The sequence below is a fragment of the Trachypithecus francoisi genome, unplaced genomic scaffold (genome assembly GCF_009764315.1).
Source record: "Trachypithecus francoisi isolate TF-2019V2 unplaced genomic scaffold, Tfra_2.0 Contig01440, whole genome shotgun sequence".
In the NCBI taxonomy this organism is placed as follows: Eukaryota; Metazoa; Chordata; class Mammalia; order Primates; family Cercopithecidae; genus Trachypithecus; species Trachypithecus francoisi.
The window spans coordinates 13,057,670-13,075,783 of record NW_022681431.1 but is presented as its reverse complement, the minus strand read 5'-3'; the positions used below and the strand labels follow the sequence as shown (position 1 = coordinate 13,075,783).

The 18,114-nt window shown below is 39.0% G+C and overlaps 1 protein-coding gene across 4 annotated transcripts in view; it reads right to left on the bottom strand.

The window, feature by feature from the left end:
- Positions 1-1,441: 1,441 nt before the first annotated feature.
- Positions 1,442-18,114, bottom strand: part of CDCA2 (cell division cycle associated 2) — a 51,681-nt gene continuing 35,008 nt past the window's right edge. For 3 of the 4 annotated variants that reach the window (XM_033229002.1, XM_033229012.1, XM_033229032.1), the window contains 2 exons: positions 6,438-6,609; positions 1,442-2,836 (listed from right to left, as the gene is read on the bottom strand). In XM_033229002.1, coding sequence (XP_033084893.1) covers positions 1,608-2,836; positions 6,438-6,609 — 1,401 coding nt within the window. In that variant the 3' untranslated portion in view covers positions 1,442-1,607. The remainder of the gene's footprint in view (positions 2,837-6,437; positions 6,610-18,114) is intronic. The other variant, XM_033229022.1, reaches the window with a different exon arrangement.

The following is an 18,114-nucleotide window of genomic DNA, read 5'->3' as shown; positions in this document are numbered from 1 at the left end:
CTAATTCATTCATTTTCTTGGGTGGGGGGAGTGGTGAACTTGTTTTTAGTGGTAGTGATTTGCCAACACCACCAAACTAGAAATGGAAAAAAAGAGTCTATAAATAATTTACATGTAAAGATAAAAGAATTTTAAAAACAATCCACCCTTGAGCAGAAGAAATTGGGGATCACTTTGAGTGTTAATGTAAAATACATTAGTCTTGAGCAGCGGGAGTTCCAGACCTGCCGGTGCCAAGAAGGTAACAAATAGTCTCTATGTAAGAAGGGGGAAATGGGTGCCCAGCGGGAGCTTTCTTCCCTGCTGTGTTATTTATAGAGAGCTCTATTTGTTAACATGTTTCTGCTATCATGGAGAGGGGGAGTTTAATGATTTAAAGGATTTCAAAGACAATTGTTTAATGATATAATGATTTATGTGCATTCATAAATTCCAGATATATGGCAATTTAGTTTTTCAAACTGCTATCACCGAAACAGCCATAGGAGATGTTGCAAAAGGTAGAGAAACCAAGTCAAGTGCCAGATATTACAAAAGAAAAAGAACGGCTGGAAAACTCAGTGTTAAAAAATCAGTGACCTACCACCACACTTAGTGTTAGTAAACTAACTTTCTCAGTGAGTTTTTGGTTTTCAAAACTTTTAATGGAAAATCGTGAATAAAGTCCTAAACTGCCTGTGACTAATTAGAATAAATTGAGAGCCCAGTCTTCAACTGAGCTGCTATATTTTCACTAAAAAAAACAAAAAAACAAAAAACAAAAACAATCCTCTCACACACACACACACAATAAAACATACAGGAATCTTGTTTGAAGGGATGAATAGTTTCATATCAGAGTTATTTCTAAATTATATATTCATTTATAGTGATGAATTTATAAGATTGTGGTTATTGAAAGAATTTTCTGAAATTTCTTGTTTAGGATTTAAACTATTAAAATAAAAATCTCATTTGGGACAGATAAAACAAGCCATCAAAGCTTCTCTTAAATTTAACCAAAAGGAAAACAAGTTTTGTAATTTCAACTTTTGTCAGTTAAAATTCATAGCCAGGTTTTTTTTTTTTTTTTTTTTTTTGCTATTTAAAGAAAAATACATATCTCACCCACTTTAAGTCTTAAAGTTTATATTTCCTTCCATTTTAATAAAGTTTCATTAATTCTATCAATTTGTCTTTTGTGGGGGAAAATCAAAAACAAAAACAAAAAACAAACCTCTTATCCAGATAAAATTAGCCAATTCTAAAAGATGCTTCTAACAACAGAGTCTAAAACTTCAGTGGTAAATATGTACTTAAAAATATATATACTAAAAAAAGTCTAAAAATTGAGAGATGTCTTGTTGGGCCTAAAAATAACCCCTTTAGCAAAATAGTAATAAAGCATTTACTCTCTGAGGAAAGAAGAATATATTTAATAGAATGTTTTCTATCTGAATGGTGAAGAAACTTATTTATTTCTACATAAAAGTAGGTTCAACTCAAATGAGTTTATTTATTAGCAACTTTTGAAACACCGAGGTTGAACAGAGGATGGGAACTAGACAGATCATTTCAGCATAGATGGTTACTTTCCATCTTGCCACAGACTCTGCAGGAAATGTCAATTACTGCTTTTTTTCTCCATTATGCTCAATCCTTTCCAAGGCATTCAGAGAGCTCTCTCCCTTCCCATTAAGAGAGGATCTTCTCCGGTAGCCTTTGAACTGGGAAGTGGCTTTAGTATTTGCAAGTGTAGATATACAAAAGCTCTTCCTCCTCTTACCAGGTTCATCAGAAGAACCAGCAGCAGGGCCCTGGCTGTTTTCTTGATCTGAGACGGGAGGTGCCATCTGTGGTTTTTGTCTGGAGGACACAGTTTCTTTTCTGGGAGACATACTTTCAAATCCACTGCTGTCAAATGTACATATTGTTCTTCTTTTGGTTTTTTGGGAAGTGGAAGGAAGTGGAAGAGAAATCCACACAAGCCCTTCATTTTCCAAATCTTTCTGTAGCCTTGTGCTACGTCGCACTTTGGTTTCACTATTTCTCCTCTGAAAGGTTTGCTCAATGGCATCAGACAAATCTTTAAACAGTTCAGAATTTTCTAAACTAATTTCTACAGAGCTGCCCACATTGGAGGAGGGTGTGTGATTTCCCTTTTTTTCCAAATGTAAACTTTGACCATCAGAATAATACATGGAGCGTCTTCTATCTTTCCTGTCTCTGAAACTCTTAACACTGCTACTTTCCATGGGTTTTCTTCCCAAATCTTCACTTTGGCTTTTAGATTCTTTCATATTTTCAATTAAGACATCTCCTAAGCCATGACAGTCTTTTTGTGAGTTAGGCATTAAACGACTGCATTGCAGTTTTCCTTCTGCAGCTACTAAGAAGTCATCCTTTCTTTCACACTTTATGTTTAGATCTGGTGAAATTTTCAAGATTTGACAGAGGTTTTCTGCATTTTGACCACCAGCAGCAAATTCTTGACCCTGCTGCAGGGTCAGAGCAGGTTTGGGACTATCTGATGCCACACGTTCTTCAGGTACAGAAGCACAAGAAGCAGGACTGTCAGCTCCAGCTTCTGGTTCATTTTCACTTTCTGACTTATTTTTTGCTTTTGGAATATTTTTATTTTCATTAATGTTCATTATATTTGTATTTGGATCTTCATCAGAAGTAGCATAGACAACCGATGAGGAACTTTTCATATAAGAGCAAAATTCAGACACATCATATTTATCAAAGCCTTGATGCATATACAAATCTGGGTCGTGAGGAAAAAGATCCTTTCTTTTCACTGGATTTTTAGGAGCCTTCACTTCTTCCAGTTTGCCATTTGAGTTGAAATAACCTATGGGCATGTAAATAGGTTTCAATCGAATTAAAAAGTAACAATGGGAATGAACTTTACATTTATTACATAATCAGGTGCCCTGTTTTGTTTTTGTGTTTTAAGCATTCACAAGACCCACAAATGTTACACTGTACTTGCCCATCTGTCATCCTCCTCCTCCTCCTCTTAGTTCTCCCATGATCCACAGGTTAAGAAAACAGGTATTCAACGCATGAATTAATAAAGCATATAAAACTAAAACCATGAAAATGAGAACGGCATCTGAAACTGCTTCCTGCATTCTAACACCCTTCCCATGCTACAGGGTCCATTAGCATGAGGCAGCGACATTTCTCATTTCCCTGAAAATGAATGACTGCAAATGGGCAACATTATGCTTCTGAAACTTTCTACCAAGGTATCCTCCGAAACAGGGGAGGGAAAATTTGGAATTCTGGGGGTATTTGAGGACTTACGAGCTAAAACAGCATGCCTGAAGACACTCAGGTCTCATGCCCTTGGTTAAAAATTACTATAAAGTGCCCTGTATTCTCAAGCAGAACCATGTTTGTTTCAATATTATAAAAATCAACCCTTAATTCCTCAGCCTTTGACTAAATATATCCTCTAGGAAGATACACATGGGCAGCCTTTCATGTGTTTCTGGCACATCAGAGGTGGAAAAACCATCATCAAATTGGTAAGTAACACAGCCCACATGAGTTCAGGCTTTATGAGTTCTAAATCTTAGAACAATTAGATGCAATCTTTGTTACCTCAGATGATGTTTTTCAGTGGCCAGTCAAATGAATAAAGTGTTTTAAACAAAATAAAAACTAAAAGATTTATAAAACATAAGGTGAGCCACAAGTCTAAAAAATCAATGTTTCCATTAAAAAATATATCCATGACTAAGGTACTTAAAATTATGTCACTTAAAGCTAGAGATTAAACAGATCAGTGTCCACTCAATGCCAACCAATGTTAGTTGGGTTCTTTAGACAGCTTTAAAAATTGATATTTATGGCCGGGCACAGTGACTCACACCTGTAATCCCAGCACTTTGGGAGGCCGAGGCAGGCAGATTACCTGAGGTCAGGAGTTTGAGATCAGCTTGGCCAACATTGTGAAACCCTGTCTCTACTAAAAATACAAAATTAGCCAGGCGTGGTGGCACGTGCTTGTAGTCCCAGTTACCTGGGAGGCTGAGGCAGGAGAATTGCTGGAACCCAGGAGGTGGAGGTTGCAGTGAGCCAACACTGAACCACTGTACTCCAGCCTGGGCGACAGAGTGAGACACCATCTCAAAAAACAAACAAACAAACAAACAAACAAACTAACTAACTAACTAACTAACAAAAAGATATGTATTTCGCATAAAATCCAACATACTAGAGAAGGAAGGTAAAGGAGATATAGTGAGACAGGAAAGGAGAAAGAGATAAAGGAAGGAAGGAGCTGAATTGCTTTAAATCCATGTAGCAGGTGATACCACTGGTTACAGATAAAAAATGCTTTCGGTATTTTTAAAAATAAATTCTCTAATAGGATGCAAGAAGGAACATTTTACTACAATCACTGTTTTAAAATCTTTAGAAAAACTCCTGTTAGAACCAGAGATGTAATGAAAATAAGACTTAGTTTCCACTCTCAAGGAGACTGAAGTTTTAGGGAACAGGGGAACACAGAAAATAGATCATCATAAAACCAGGCGATGGAAGTATGTCGCAGAGTATTCCTGGAAAAACAGACAGTACAGCAAAATCTTGGAAGATAAGCAACATTAGGTCAGATTAAAAAGAGGTAGAGTGGCGGATGCCCTGTCGCAACACAGCCTGTGAGAAAGCATGGCAGGAGAAGAGTGTGTGCCAGGACATGTGCGACAGAGGGGTGGCTGTTTATTTAAACTCCTGTGCTACCCTAATGTTAAGCAGGACACAGAAGCCAAGAGTCTATGGTGGCATGTATCTCATTCATCCTCAAGTCTATTATTAATCTTGTATGGTATTCTGCAAATAGGAGGCAGGCTACAAATATCTGATGATTGACAAAGGTAGCCATTTAAAAAATGATTCTATACAAATCAATACACCAAGTGGACACACGTTATTTTTCAGGCAAGACGGCGTGGCTCATGTCTGTAATCTCAGTACTTTGGGAGGCTGAGGCAAGAAGACTGCTTGAGCCCAGGAGTTCGAGACCAGCCTGGGCAACACAGGGATACCCGATCTCTACTAAAAATTAAAAAAAAAGGCCGGGCGCGGTGGCTCAAGCCTGTAATCCCAGCACTTTGGGAGGCCGAGACGGGCGGATCACGAGGTCAGGAGATCGAGACCATCCTGGCTAACACAGTGAAACCCCGTCTCTACTAAAAATACAAAAACTAGCCGGGCGAGGTGGCAGGCGCCTGTAGTCCCAGCTACTCGGGAGGCTGAGGCAGGAGAATGGAGAATGGCGTAAACCCGGGAGGCAGAGCTTGCAGTGAGCTGAGATCCGGCCACTGCACTCCAGTCCGGGCGACAGAGCGAGACTCCGCCTCAAAAAAAAAAAAAAAAAATTAAAAAAAAAAAAAATCCTTATTATTTTCATCAAGATCCAGGCCATTTAAAATTTGGGCATTAGAAACCAGAAACAATTCCATTTTTTATCTACTCCATATATCAACTGACTTGATAATAAAATAACTTTCAAGGTAATCAAGCTCAATTTATATGTACTATTTTTAGAAAACGCTCAGTAGTGCCAACTCTAACAAAACATCGTTGCCCTTAACTCATATAAGGTATACATATTACTGAACCATAACCTTGTTCACATTTTCTGTTCCTTTTTTAAAGACAGGGTCTTGCTAGGCTGCCCAGGCTGGCCTCAAACTCCTGAGCTCAGGCAATCCTTCCGCCTTAGGCTCCCAAATGGTTGGGATCACAGGCAGGTGCCCCAGCCCTCGTTCACTGCATCCAGCTCTCATTCACTTTCTTTTTTTTTTTTGAGACGGAGTCTTGCTCTGTCGCCCAGGCTGGAGTGCAGTGGCCGGATCTCAGCTCACTGCAAGCTCCGCCTCCCGGGTTCACGCCATTCTCCTGCCTCAGCCTCCGGAGTAGCTGGGACTACAGGCGCCCGCCACCTCGCCCGGCTAGTTTTTTGTATTTTTAGTGGAGACGGGGTTTCACCGTGTTAGCCAGGATGGTCTCGATCTCCTGACCTCGTGATCCACCCATCTCGGCCTCCCAAAGTGCTGGGATTACAGGCTTGAGCCACTGCGCCCGGCCTCGTTCACTTTCAACGATGGACTACACCACCAAATGGAATTTATTTTCACATAATGCTTTAAAAAGCAAATGGAAATAGGATGCACAGAAATTATTACTGATATTATAAGCAAAATCTTGTGTCTCAGTTTTCCTGGGGAAAGGATCCAGAGTTTCCATCAGATTCTGAAAAGGGTCTAAGCCACCTACAAGTTACAAGTGACTCTTTCCTCCACTTGAAATGCTCATGGTAATGTAAGGAAACGTTGCTTTTTAAATTTATGTACTCTTTACATAGTGAATGGGAAAAAAGTGAAAAAAGTAAAATAGCAACAAAGAAGGTGACGAGAAAACATAAAAGGTGAGGATACCTGAACCCAGTCTTCGGATGCTTGGAACTGAAGGTGTCATCTCAGAGACTTCAGGCAGCTCGGGAATAGGACTGAGGAGGGGCTTCTTAGAAGCAATGTCTCTTTCCCCATATAAAGATTTCTGAACACTTTTTTTTCCCTTTCTTTTCTTCTTTCTGCAACTTTTTAAAACCTGAGAAAATGCATTAAAATATTGCAATTGAGAAAGATGTAGTACCATGTAAAATTTTGACCCTTTAGTTATTATTATTATTATTATTATTATTTTTGAGACAAGGTCTCACTCTGTCATCCAGGCTGGAGTGCAGTGGCACAATCTTGGCTCACTGCAACTTCTGGCCCCCTGCTCAATCAATCCTCCCATCAGCCTCCCAAGTAGCTGGGACCACAGGTGCACACCACCACGACCAGCTTTTTATTTTGTATTTTTGGTAGAGATGGGGTCTCACCATGTTGCCCAGGCTTGCCTCAAATTCCTGAGCACAAGCGATCCTCCTGCCTTGGCCTCCCAAAGTGCTGGGATTACAAGTGTGAGCCATAACACCCAGCCTGACCCTTCAACTTCTATAATATCTCTAATTATTGTTTATACAGTGCTTTATTGAATAGATCACTTTCATATTTCATTTAAAATTGTAAGCATCTAAATCGAGGGTAGGAAGTCAGGTAACTTCCACAAAGTCAAATAAACTATAAAGCAGGATTCAGTTTCTAAATTGTATGGTAGCTTTCTACATTTCCACAAGGCACTTGCCAAAACAAGGGCTGGATAATGAAAAAATATATGAGATGCTTTAGAACCAACTACATGGATGTGATGTCATGAGATATTTGTAAGAAGCACATAGTTATGATGACTCAGGATTAACCAAGTGTGAGTTACATACTGTAAGCTATGGGAGATGCTTTATGTTCCTAGGTCTGGATGAAGAAACAGTAGGTGTTTATGTAAAATATGAAGAAAACACAAAGCTAGCTGAATCTGCAGATTCAAACAACAGATGACTTAATCAAGATTTGGTCAAAACAAAATGGATTTTAACAAGCACAAGCAGAAGATGGAAGACAAAGGTCTGACATTAATTGATGGAAAATGTAGGTTTCCATAAAAATTAGAAGTTGCTTAATATATCCAGAATGGAGTATTACATTCAATTCTCAGTGCCATATCAGTAACTAAGAAATAATGTTTTATGTTTTTAAAAAAGTTTCATATGGAAGACTTCGGGGAAATGCTGAAATACTAGAAAGACAGTCTGTTATGGGCAAAAGGAATGAGACATATTCAATGTGATAATGTTGAAGAGAACCAGAATTTAGGGACAACACAAAACATACTAACAACACAGGCCAGGCGTGGTGGCTCACGCCTGTAATCACAGCACTTTGGGAGGTCGAGGTGGGCAGATCACGAGGTCAGGAGATCTAGACCATCCTGGCCAACATGGTGAAAACCGTCTCTACTAAAAATACAAAAATTAACTGGGCATGGTGGTGCACCTCTGTAGTCCCAGCTACTCAGGAGGCTGAGGCAGAAGAACTGCTTGAACCTGGCAGGTAGAGGTTGCAGTGACCCGAGACTGCGCCACTGCACTCCAGCCTGGCGACAGAGCAAAACTTCATCTCAAAAAAAAAAAAAGAAAAATACATCCAGAAAGTGGAATTCATTCACACATTTATTGAGACTGCTGTGTGCCAGGTAATAACTTGCCAGCTGTGGGATCTAGAAGCAAAGAGGATGTGTTCTTCAAGGAGCTGCTGGTGTAAAGGAGTTACCATGCACATGCACCATCGCACCATGATAGGCTGTGTGAACTGAGAAGATGGGTACCCAGCCTGCAGGAGGTGTTCAAGATCGGCTCCACGGAAAATGTAATGTCTAAGTCAAATCTCAAACAAGCAAGGGCTGTTTTGGCCTATTATGGGGGCGATGCAGAAATGCTTTTCAAAGAAGGGAATGCCACGTGCCTGAACTCAAAGTGAGACAGCACAGCACAGGTGCAGGGCTGCATGCAGGAAGACATGGTCCCTGGATCCATGCAGGAGTGGCAGGAGCAGAGCTCTTGTCACAGTGACTTGAATGAAAGCAATGAGGGCTCACTGCATGGTGACTTCGGGAGTGTCAACATTTGATCTTAAATTTAAGAAAGGTCATTTGGGTGACAGCTCAGAATATTTAGGTGAAACTAATGGTGAGATTCAAGAATACAGAAATGGCACAAAACTATGTGCTCCTTGAGAAATCTATAGATATCCTGTGAAAACAAAACATTCCACAGAAAAATAATTTTAGAACTGTACAAGATGAATGTTCCTCCTGGTGATTTACAGTGTACATTTAACATGAAATTCTCTGAGAAGTCCGCAGTATAAATAATCTCTATACACATTAGGAAAGTGCTGGGTTAAATATTTTTCCAGTAAGTATTTTTTTCATGGAACATCTGTTGACATTCCGTGGAACAGTTGGGGAAATGCTGGCTTGGTCAATGAACCTGAAAGCCAAGAGAAAAGAAAAATCTTAACTTGAGGCTCACAGATTAAGTTGGAAAAAAAAAAATGAAAAAAAATTGGCCTCTGGTGGCAGACACTTTTTGGGTTAAAGTCCTGACTCTGTTACTTAACTGCTTTATAACCCTGGGCAAGTCAACTTTCTGTACCTCATTCTCCTCCTCTGCAAAACAGGAGTCACAACAGCACATAAAGCTGAGGTGAGTATTAAATGAGCTGACATGTGATACAGCTGGTTAATGTAGGGCCTGACCCATGGTAAAAGCTATCTTGTTCTTTCAAATTCTTTTCCATTACTTGAGAGTGTATATGAGGAAAAATATCAACACACTTTTTTTTTTTTTTTTTTAGCCAGGTGTGGTGGCACACCCACGTAGTCCTAGCTCCTCAGGAAGCTAAAGCAGGAGGACTGCTTGAACACAGGAGGTTGAGGCTGCAGCTGAGTTATGATCGCACCATTGCACTCCAGCCTGGGCAACACAGTGACTCTTTTTAAAAAACAGAAAAAAAAATTTTAATTGACAAAAATTGAATATACGTATGGCATACAACACCATGTTTCAATATATGTATGCATTGTGGAATGATTAAGTCAAGCTAATGAACATATCGATTACCTCATATACTTTTATTTTTTAATATTAAATTATGCTATTAATATTACTATAGGGCATAGACCCAGTGTGGTCAGTTAACACACTGTGGGCAATGCCACCAGATTATAACACCAGATTAGCTTCTGATATATGGGTTAAAAAAAAAAAAAAGATCCCCTCTTCTCATGATTTTGGAAATCATGTCCCTGGATCTACAACAGTGCCAAGCACACAGTGGCTACTCCACAAATATGAATGAATGAATGAATGGTCAAAGAAGTACAGTTAAGCTTACATAAAATTTGCTCAATGTGATTGAAAGACTAAATTTCTGTTTTTTCATGGTCATGGGCCAACAAAAGTATATTACCACCATCTCCCTCCCCTAAAACACAATTAAAGCACCTCGGGTCTGTCTGTCCTGAAAACATATCTGGCAGAGCTGATCTTAGTCATGAGAAGATTTCATCAGCAAAGGCCAGAAACTTACCAAAATGTGAATTTACTACAGTACAAAAGCCTTGCTGATAGTGTAATAATGAAGAAGTTGTATATGGTTGGAACCCCCGGGGAAAGCCATTTGATCAAGACATGGTTACGGTGGATTATGGCTTAGAAAAGCCAAAGAACAACTGAAGGGACTGTCCCTAAAGCAATTCTATTTACTCCAAAATCACTGATTCCTCTTCTCACACAGTGAAGGAGGTCAGGAAGCAGAAGTAAATGTTTATCTTTTGTCTTATTTGCATAATTAAGACTTCTTTAAATTATTTTCAGAGAATAGCTTTAAAATTATTTAAAAATAATTCAGGCTGGCCCGGTGGCTCATGCCCTTAATCCCAACACTTTGGGAGGCAGAGGTAGATGGACTGCTTGAGCTCAGGAATTCAAGACCTGCCTGGGCAACATGATAAAATCTCATCTCTACCAAAAATACAAAAATTAGCTGGGTGTGGTGGTGGGCCCTGCACTCCCAGCTACTAGTGAAGCTTGAGGCAGGAGAATCACTTGAGCCTGGGAGGTGGAGGCGGCAGCGAGCTGAGATTGAGCCACTGCACTCCACATGGGTGACAGAGAAAGACTCCGTCTCCAAAAAAAAAAATTCATGGACATGGCAACAAATCACACCATATAGGAAAGCTTACGGTGATCAAGCACACACTTGCCTGCCCCTGGTGCTTACTTATCTGCTGGGTCCAGTTTTAGCTCTTGCAGTTAACTCCCTCTTTCTAATAAAGGGCTCATACTGCTATATTTTTAACTTTGTCTAATGGAAAATTTCAAACACCCAAAAAGTACAGAGAATAGTTTACTGAACCCTATGTACCCATTAGCTAACTTCAACAATTACTAGCATATAGAAATCATGATTCACTTTTATTCCCCTAACCCCAGATTAGTTCAAAGCAAATCCCAGATGTTACACATCATTTCATCAGAAAATCCTGCAGTGTCTTGAAGAGTTAAAGGTTCTTTTTCTTTTAGAGACAATTGCAAATATGGTTCAACAATAAAAAGAACTACTGATACACATAACAAGCTGGACAAATCTCCAGAGAATTATGCTGAGTGAAAAAGCCAGTCCCAGCATTACACAGTACATGATTCCATTAGGGTAACCTTTTCGAAATGACAAAACTGTAGCAATGGAGAAAGATTAGTGGTTGCCAGAGGATGAGGCGGGGTTATGGGTAGGAAGTGGATGTAGCTACAAAGGGCCATGGGAGAGCTCTCTGGATCTTGGCTGTATCAATATCTTGGCTGTGACACTGAACTATGGTTTTGCAAGATGTCACAACTGGGGGAAACTAGCTAGGTAAAGGGCACTTGGGATCTCTCTGCCTTACTTCTTAGAACAGTGTGTATACACAATGATTGCAAAATTTAAAATGTATGCAGGGGACAGAGGCTCGTGTCTGTAATCCCAGCACTTTGGAAGGCCTGTGGGGAGCAGATCACCTGAGGTCAGGGTTTGAGACCCGCTAGGCCAACATGATGAAACCCCGTCTTTACTAAAAATACAAAAATTAGCTGAGCATGGCGGTGCACACCTGTAGTACCAACTACTTGGGAGGCTGAGGCAGGAGAATCACTTGAACCTGGGAAGAGGAGGTTGCAGTGAGCCAAGATCATGCCACTGCACTCCAGCCTGGGCGACAGAGCAAGACTCTGTCAAAACAAAACGAAACAAAACAAAACAAAACAAAATGTAATTCAACAAAACACAAAAACCATGATGGCAATTTTCCCCAGTATCTCCTCAAAGTTCAAATTTCTCCCTTGGCCCATAATTTTTTTATTTTTTTTTCCTAAAACAATTGTTCTAATCAGGATCCCAATAAGATCTCCACACGTACCATTTGATTAATGTCTTTTAGTCTCTTTTATACTATGGCTCCTTCTTTTACTTCCCTTGACATTTATTTGGTGAGTAAATTGAGGCATCTTTCCTATAGAATTAGCCAAGTCCTAGATTTGGCTCACTACAGTCAGTGTGTCTATGTTCCTCCATGTCCTATAAATTGGCAATTAGATCTAGAAGCTTGATTAGATTCAGTTTTGATGGACAAATTTGAATACAATTGTATAACCAACAAATTAAAACTTGCCTATAATATGGTAGAGATGTTTTGACATATGTATACATTGGGACATGATTAAACTAACATCTCCACCACTTCACACAATTATTTTATGGTAAGAACACTTACAATGTCATCTCTTAGCAATTTTCACATATACATTATTATTTCCTAGTCACCATGCTGTATAATAGATCTCCAGACCTTACTCATCCTGTCTAACTGAAACTTTGTACCCTTGAACCAACATCTCCTCATCCTCCACCACTCAACCCACTAGCCCCCCTGACAACCACCATTCTATTCTTAGCTTCTGTTAAGTTTTTTGTTTGTTTGTTTAAAGATTCCACATGTGAGATCTTCTTGTCTCTCTGTGCCTGGGCTATTTTACTTAACATAATGTCTTTCTATGCTGTCAAAATGACAGGATTTCTTTAAGGCTGAACAGCATTTTGTTGTGTGTGTACACACATATTTTTTCTTTATTCATTCATCTGTTGATGGATACTTAGGCTGAATCCGTAACTTGGTTATCGTTCTTTGATAAACTGATTTCATTTCCTTTGGATACATACCCAGAAGTGGGATTTGTTGGATCATATGGTAGTTCTATTTTTAACTTTTTGAGGAACCCCCATACTGTTTCCCATAATGTCTTGTGAAAATGGATTATTTGGAGTTACCGGGTCATAAACAACTGGAATCCAGAGACCAGGGGAAAAAAAGCACTTGAGATATGTAAGACTAAATTTAACTACCACCATCACTCACCAATCAGAGTTTACCAGCTCCCCAAAACTTTGCGTAGGGCCAGTGAGTTTTCTTTCTAAATAATATGTAACATTTCTCTTTCTACTCAAAATCCCAACTTTCTTTGTTCTTAGGACGTATCAAAGACCACCTCAGTCTGTGTATATGCCCCAAACTGCAATTACATTTTTCCAAATAAAACATTTTGTTTAGAGATTCAGTTCTATATTTTTAGTTGACTTTGTCGATCAAAACAGGCTGCAGCAATTTACATTCTTACCAACAGTGAACAAAGGGTTCCCTCTTCTCCATATCCTTTCCAATGCTTGTAATCTTTCATCTGTTTGATAATAGCTAGTGATTTTAATTTGCATTTCCTGTGGTTTTAATTTGCATTTCCCTGATGATTAGTGATGTTAGCCATTTGCATGTCTTTTGAGAAATGTCTATTCTGGACCTTTGCCCATTTTTCAATTGATGTGTTCTTGTTATTGAGCTGTTTGAGCTTCTTACATATTTTGGCTATAAACCCCTTATCAGATATATGGTATGTAGTTGTAATATCTTCTCCCATTCTATACGGTGTTTCTTTCCTCTGTTGATTGTTACTATGATGTCACATCAGCCTTTTATCAAATGTTTTAGCAGCTTTGTTGAGCATTTCTTTTTTTATTAGCTGGAATTCTTCTATAAACAACTTTTCCCTCATCAACTATTTGTTTACCTGATATAGAGCTCAAATTTTATTTTCCTGTCATCAGAAAAATGAGTGGGTATCCTAGCAAGGTTCTAAAGTGTCCATTACCTAAAAAAAGTAATAAACTTATACGTTATTTCATGATTGTACTACTTCAATGCTTTGCAATGCTGATGGTCATATTTGGTCAGTGGAAGCCCCTTGAAGATGGTTTTGTGTCCGTTAACACGACACCAGTAGTTTTATTTAGCATCCTTCCTTGTACTCTGGTACAGACCCAGCCAGGCTCACTTTTTAAATTTGTTGTCGTAAATCTGACAGCAGCCATTTCACCAACGGACGCTAATCCCTTTTAACTGGTATATCTAATGACAATCTGTGCACCAGGGATGCTCATGAATTTAAAGCTTTATCAATGGATAGAGCTGGACAATTCCTTTAAATGGAAAATAAAATGAGTTTCTACTCTTATTTCCAATTCAAATTTAGTCTTACAAAGTTTTAAATTTCTTGGATTTAAAAATTTATCTTTTGTCTCTTAGTGAATGATTCTTAATGACAGGAAAAACTGCTTATTTGCTTTATTCTAAATTGAGTGCTTCTAGTGAGTGTTTCATACTGTTTATAATTTCTTTGCAGTTATTTTTGTCCTTAAGAGTTATTCCCCTTATAGGGCCAGGTGTGGTGGCTCACGCCTGTAATCCCAGCAGTTTGGGAGGCTGAGGTGGGTGGATCATGAGGTCAGGAGATCAAGATCATCCTGGCTAACATGGTGAAACCCAGTCTCTACTAAAATATACAAAAAAAAAAAAAAAAAATTAGTTGGGCATGGCGGCATAGTCCCAGCTACTTGGGAGGCTGAGGCAGGAGAATGGCATGAACCTGGGAGGCGGAGCTTGCATTGAGCTGAGATCGCGCCACTGCACTTGGGCCTGAGTGACAGAGCGAGACTCCTTCTCAAAAAAAAAAAAAGACTTATCCCCCTTATATTCAAATTTCTAGGTTTGAAAAAATTCTTAATGAGGTTAAGCCACCGATTTGACGTAGTAAGATTACTTTGTCAAATTTTGTTTTCGCTTTTTAGAGATTGCTCTCTTTCTCCTGGCTTTAATTTTGTTTCATAGTCAGGCAAAACATTTAAATGGTCCCACAATCAAAACTAAAAAACAGTATACACTTAATGAAGTCTAGCTTGTATTCACATTCTCTCCTGTCTCCTCCATTCTCCCTATAGCCAGTTTTTAATTTTTCTTTGGCTTATTCTTCAACTTAAAAACCAAAACTATATGTGTGTGTATATACATATACCATTATTATTTTTTAATGGTCTCTACTTTCTTAGACGAAAGATAATGTATTAGTTTGTAAGGCTACTATAATAAAATGTCACAGACTATGTAGTTCAAACAACAGAAATTAATTTTCTCCCAGGTCTGGAGGCTGGCAGTGTTAAGATCAGGGTGTTGGCAGGGCTGGTGTCTCTTGGGGCCTCTCTCCTTGGCCTTCAGATGGCCACCCTGTGGCTGTGTCCTCACATGGTCATTTTCTATGTGCACGCGTCCCTGGTGTCCCTTTGTGGATCCAAATTTCCTCTTCTTACAAGAACACCAGTCAGAGTGGATTAGGACTCACGCTGTTGATCTCATTTTAACTTAATAACTATTTTAAAGACCAAATCTCCAAATACAGTCACATTCTGAGATCCTGGGAGTTAGGACTTCAATATATAAATTTGCGAGGGGACACAATTCAGTCCATAACCGGTAGTTGATCACATATATTATTTTATAACATGCTTTTTTCATTTTAACAGTAAACACAGTCATCCTGCAGTATCTGTACAGGAATTGGTTCTAGAACCTCCTGTGGATATCAAAAATCTGCAGATACTCAAGTCCCTGACATAAAATGGCACAGTATTTGCATAGAGCCTATGCAAACTTCCTTTCACAGCATTATACTGTAAAAATACAGCATAAATATGCTTTAAAGCATCTCTAGATGACTTAACACCGAATACAATATAAATACCACATAGTTAATATGCTATATTTTAAAATTTGTATTTTTTAAATTGTATTGTTATTGGATTTTTCTGAGTATTTTCTTTTTTAAAAAATAATATATTAAAAAAATACAGATGGGGTTGTACTATGTTGATCAGGCTGGTCTCGCACACCTGGTCTCAAGCAGTCCTCCAATCTCAGCCTCCCAAAGTGCTGAGATTACAGGTGTGAGTCACCTCGCCAAGCCCTGAATGTTTTTGATTCAACCAACCACGGATGCTGGACCACAGTATATAAAGGGCCATCTGTTTCCCCTTGGCATCACTACATAGAAGTGTATGGAAGTTCTCTTCACAGCTTTCTACAGTTGCCTAATACTCACTTTATGGAAACACCACAGTTTTTTCAACAAGTCTCATATCGATGAGCATATGGTTTGCTTTTAGTCTTTTCCTTTACAAAGAATGCTGCAATAAATAAACACATATTTTTGTATTTTGATCAGTGGATCTTTGAGATAGATTTCTAGAAATAGGCCTATTGGGTCAAAGGATAAATAATATTTGATTTGGCCAGATACTGCCAAATACTCCTCCACAGAGGTCTGCTTTAACAGAAAATGTATGAGTGTGCGTTTTTTTCCCATAGCCTCACCACGTGAGTGTGCTGTCAACTTTCAGATTTTTGGTAATCTAAAAGGTGAGAAACGCATCTCAATGCATGTTAGAGATGCAGTTCTCTTACGATGAGGAAGTCTGAACATTTCCTTCCTATGTTGAAGGTCATTTTCATTTCAGTTTTGTAAATGTTTTGTTATCTTTTGAAGACTGTTCCTTTCTAGGTAACTTAGAAGCTCTTTAACTATTAGTGACATTAATCCTTGGTGTCTGATATGAGTTGCAAATACTTTTCCCAAGTTTGTCCTTTGTTTTTTAAATTTTCTTATGGGGATTTTTTTCCTTATGTATACTCCATGATGTATGGTTCAAAAGATATCAAATTCACCAATCCTTTGCCCTCACTGTTTCTGGTTTTTGAGTCACACTTTGGGAACTTTCTCTATTTCTGGTTTATAAAGGAATTTACTCTTGAGGATTCTAACGCTACTTCTGGTTAAGAAGTGGCGTTTAATCTAATTTTAGTTACCTGTCAATGCCTTGCTATGAAAGATTAAAAAAAACTGCTCACTTAAAACCAAACCTGCCTCTTTTCTATGTTAATTTTGGTTCTTCTGTTGGTAAACACTGAACTTTTACATTTCTATTTCTTTTCATTAAAATTTAAAATATACATCTTGAATGTCTCATGATAATGATGATAATGGCCACAAAGCTTACTATGGTCAGGCGCTTTTCTAAGAGTTGCGCATGCATGAATTCATTAAGATTCACAAACTTCTAACATCCATTTCCACCACTGTGTTACAAACAAACAAAACAGGAGTCTAGACTTTTACCCAGCATTGCACTGGAGGGAGGAATGAACGCAGGATTTAAACCCAGGGGTCTGGTCCAGAGTCTGCACTCTTGACAGCAACCCCATTAGCCCCCTTGTTTCTACCTTTTTAACTCACTTTTCACCTTCTATTAACTACATTTTCCTGTTATTATTGGATTGTTAACACTTACATCGTCCTGCACAACAGAAAGCTTCGTCCTTAGTTGAAAACAAACAGCATCTATATTATGATGACTGTGCAAACATCTTTCATGGCTCTGCCAAGCACAGCTTTCATATTCCTTTCTTCTCCTCTGGGACCCTTGAGGGAGATGATTCCTAGCACCATAAAATCTACTTCTCCTTATTCTGCATTATTGCTTCAAATCATAGTAATGTTTGCTTCATATTTACTCTAAAACTTTTACATAGACTTTTATTTGAAATGGTATATAATTACCATTTTTTTTGGTATGTGACGTCACTTTCATTCTTTCAATCACAGGTCTTTTCTGTTTTTTCCCTCCAGCACCTTCTCCCTGCTCAAATTTGGACTGGTTGCTCTTCTGGGCTGGCTGAACAGCTATAACCAGCGATTTCCCTTTGATCACGCTCTTGTATTGTTAGATCCATCGTGTCCTGAATTCTTAAGCTTAGTTCCTCATTTTGCTAGAGTTTCTCCTCCAGTAGCATCCAAAGAAAAATAACTTTATGGCTGGGCATGCTGGCTCAAGCCTGTAATCCCAGCACTTTGGAACACTGGGGTGAGAGAAGTGATTGAGCCCAGGAAGAGTTTGAGACCAGCCTGGGCAACAAGGTGAGGCCAACCCCCATACCCCCCACCCCACTACAAGAAACTAAAACAAAATTAGCCAGCCAGGCGTGGTGGCTCAAGCCTGTAATCCCAGCACTCTGGGAGGCTGAGGAGGGCAGATCACGAGGTCAGGAGCTCGAGACCAGCCTGGCCAACATAGTGAAACCTCGTCTCTACTAAAAATACAAAAATTAGCCAGGCATGGTGGCGTGCACCTGTAGTCCCAGCTAATTGGAAGGCTGAGGCAGGAGAATCGCTTGAACCCAGGAGGTGGAGGTTGTGGT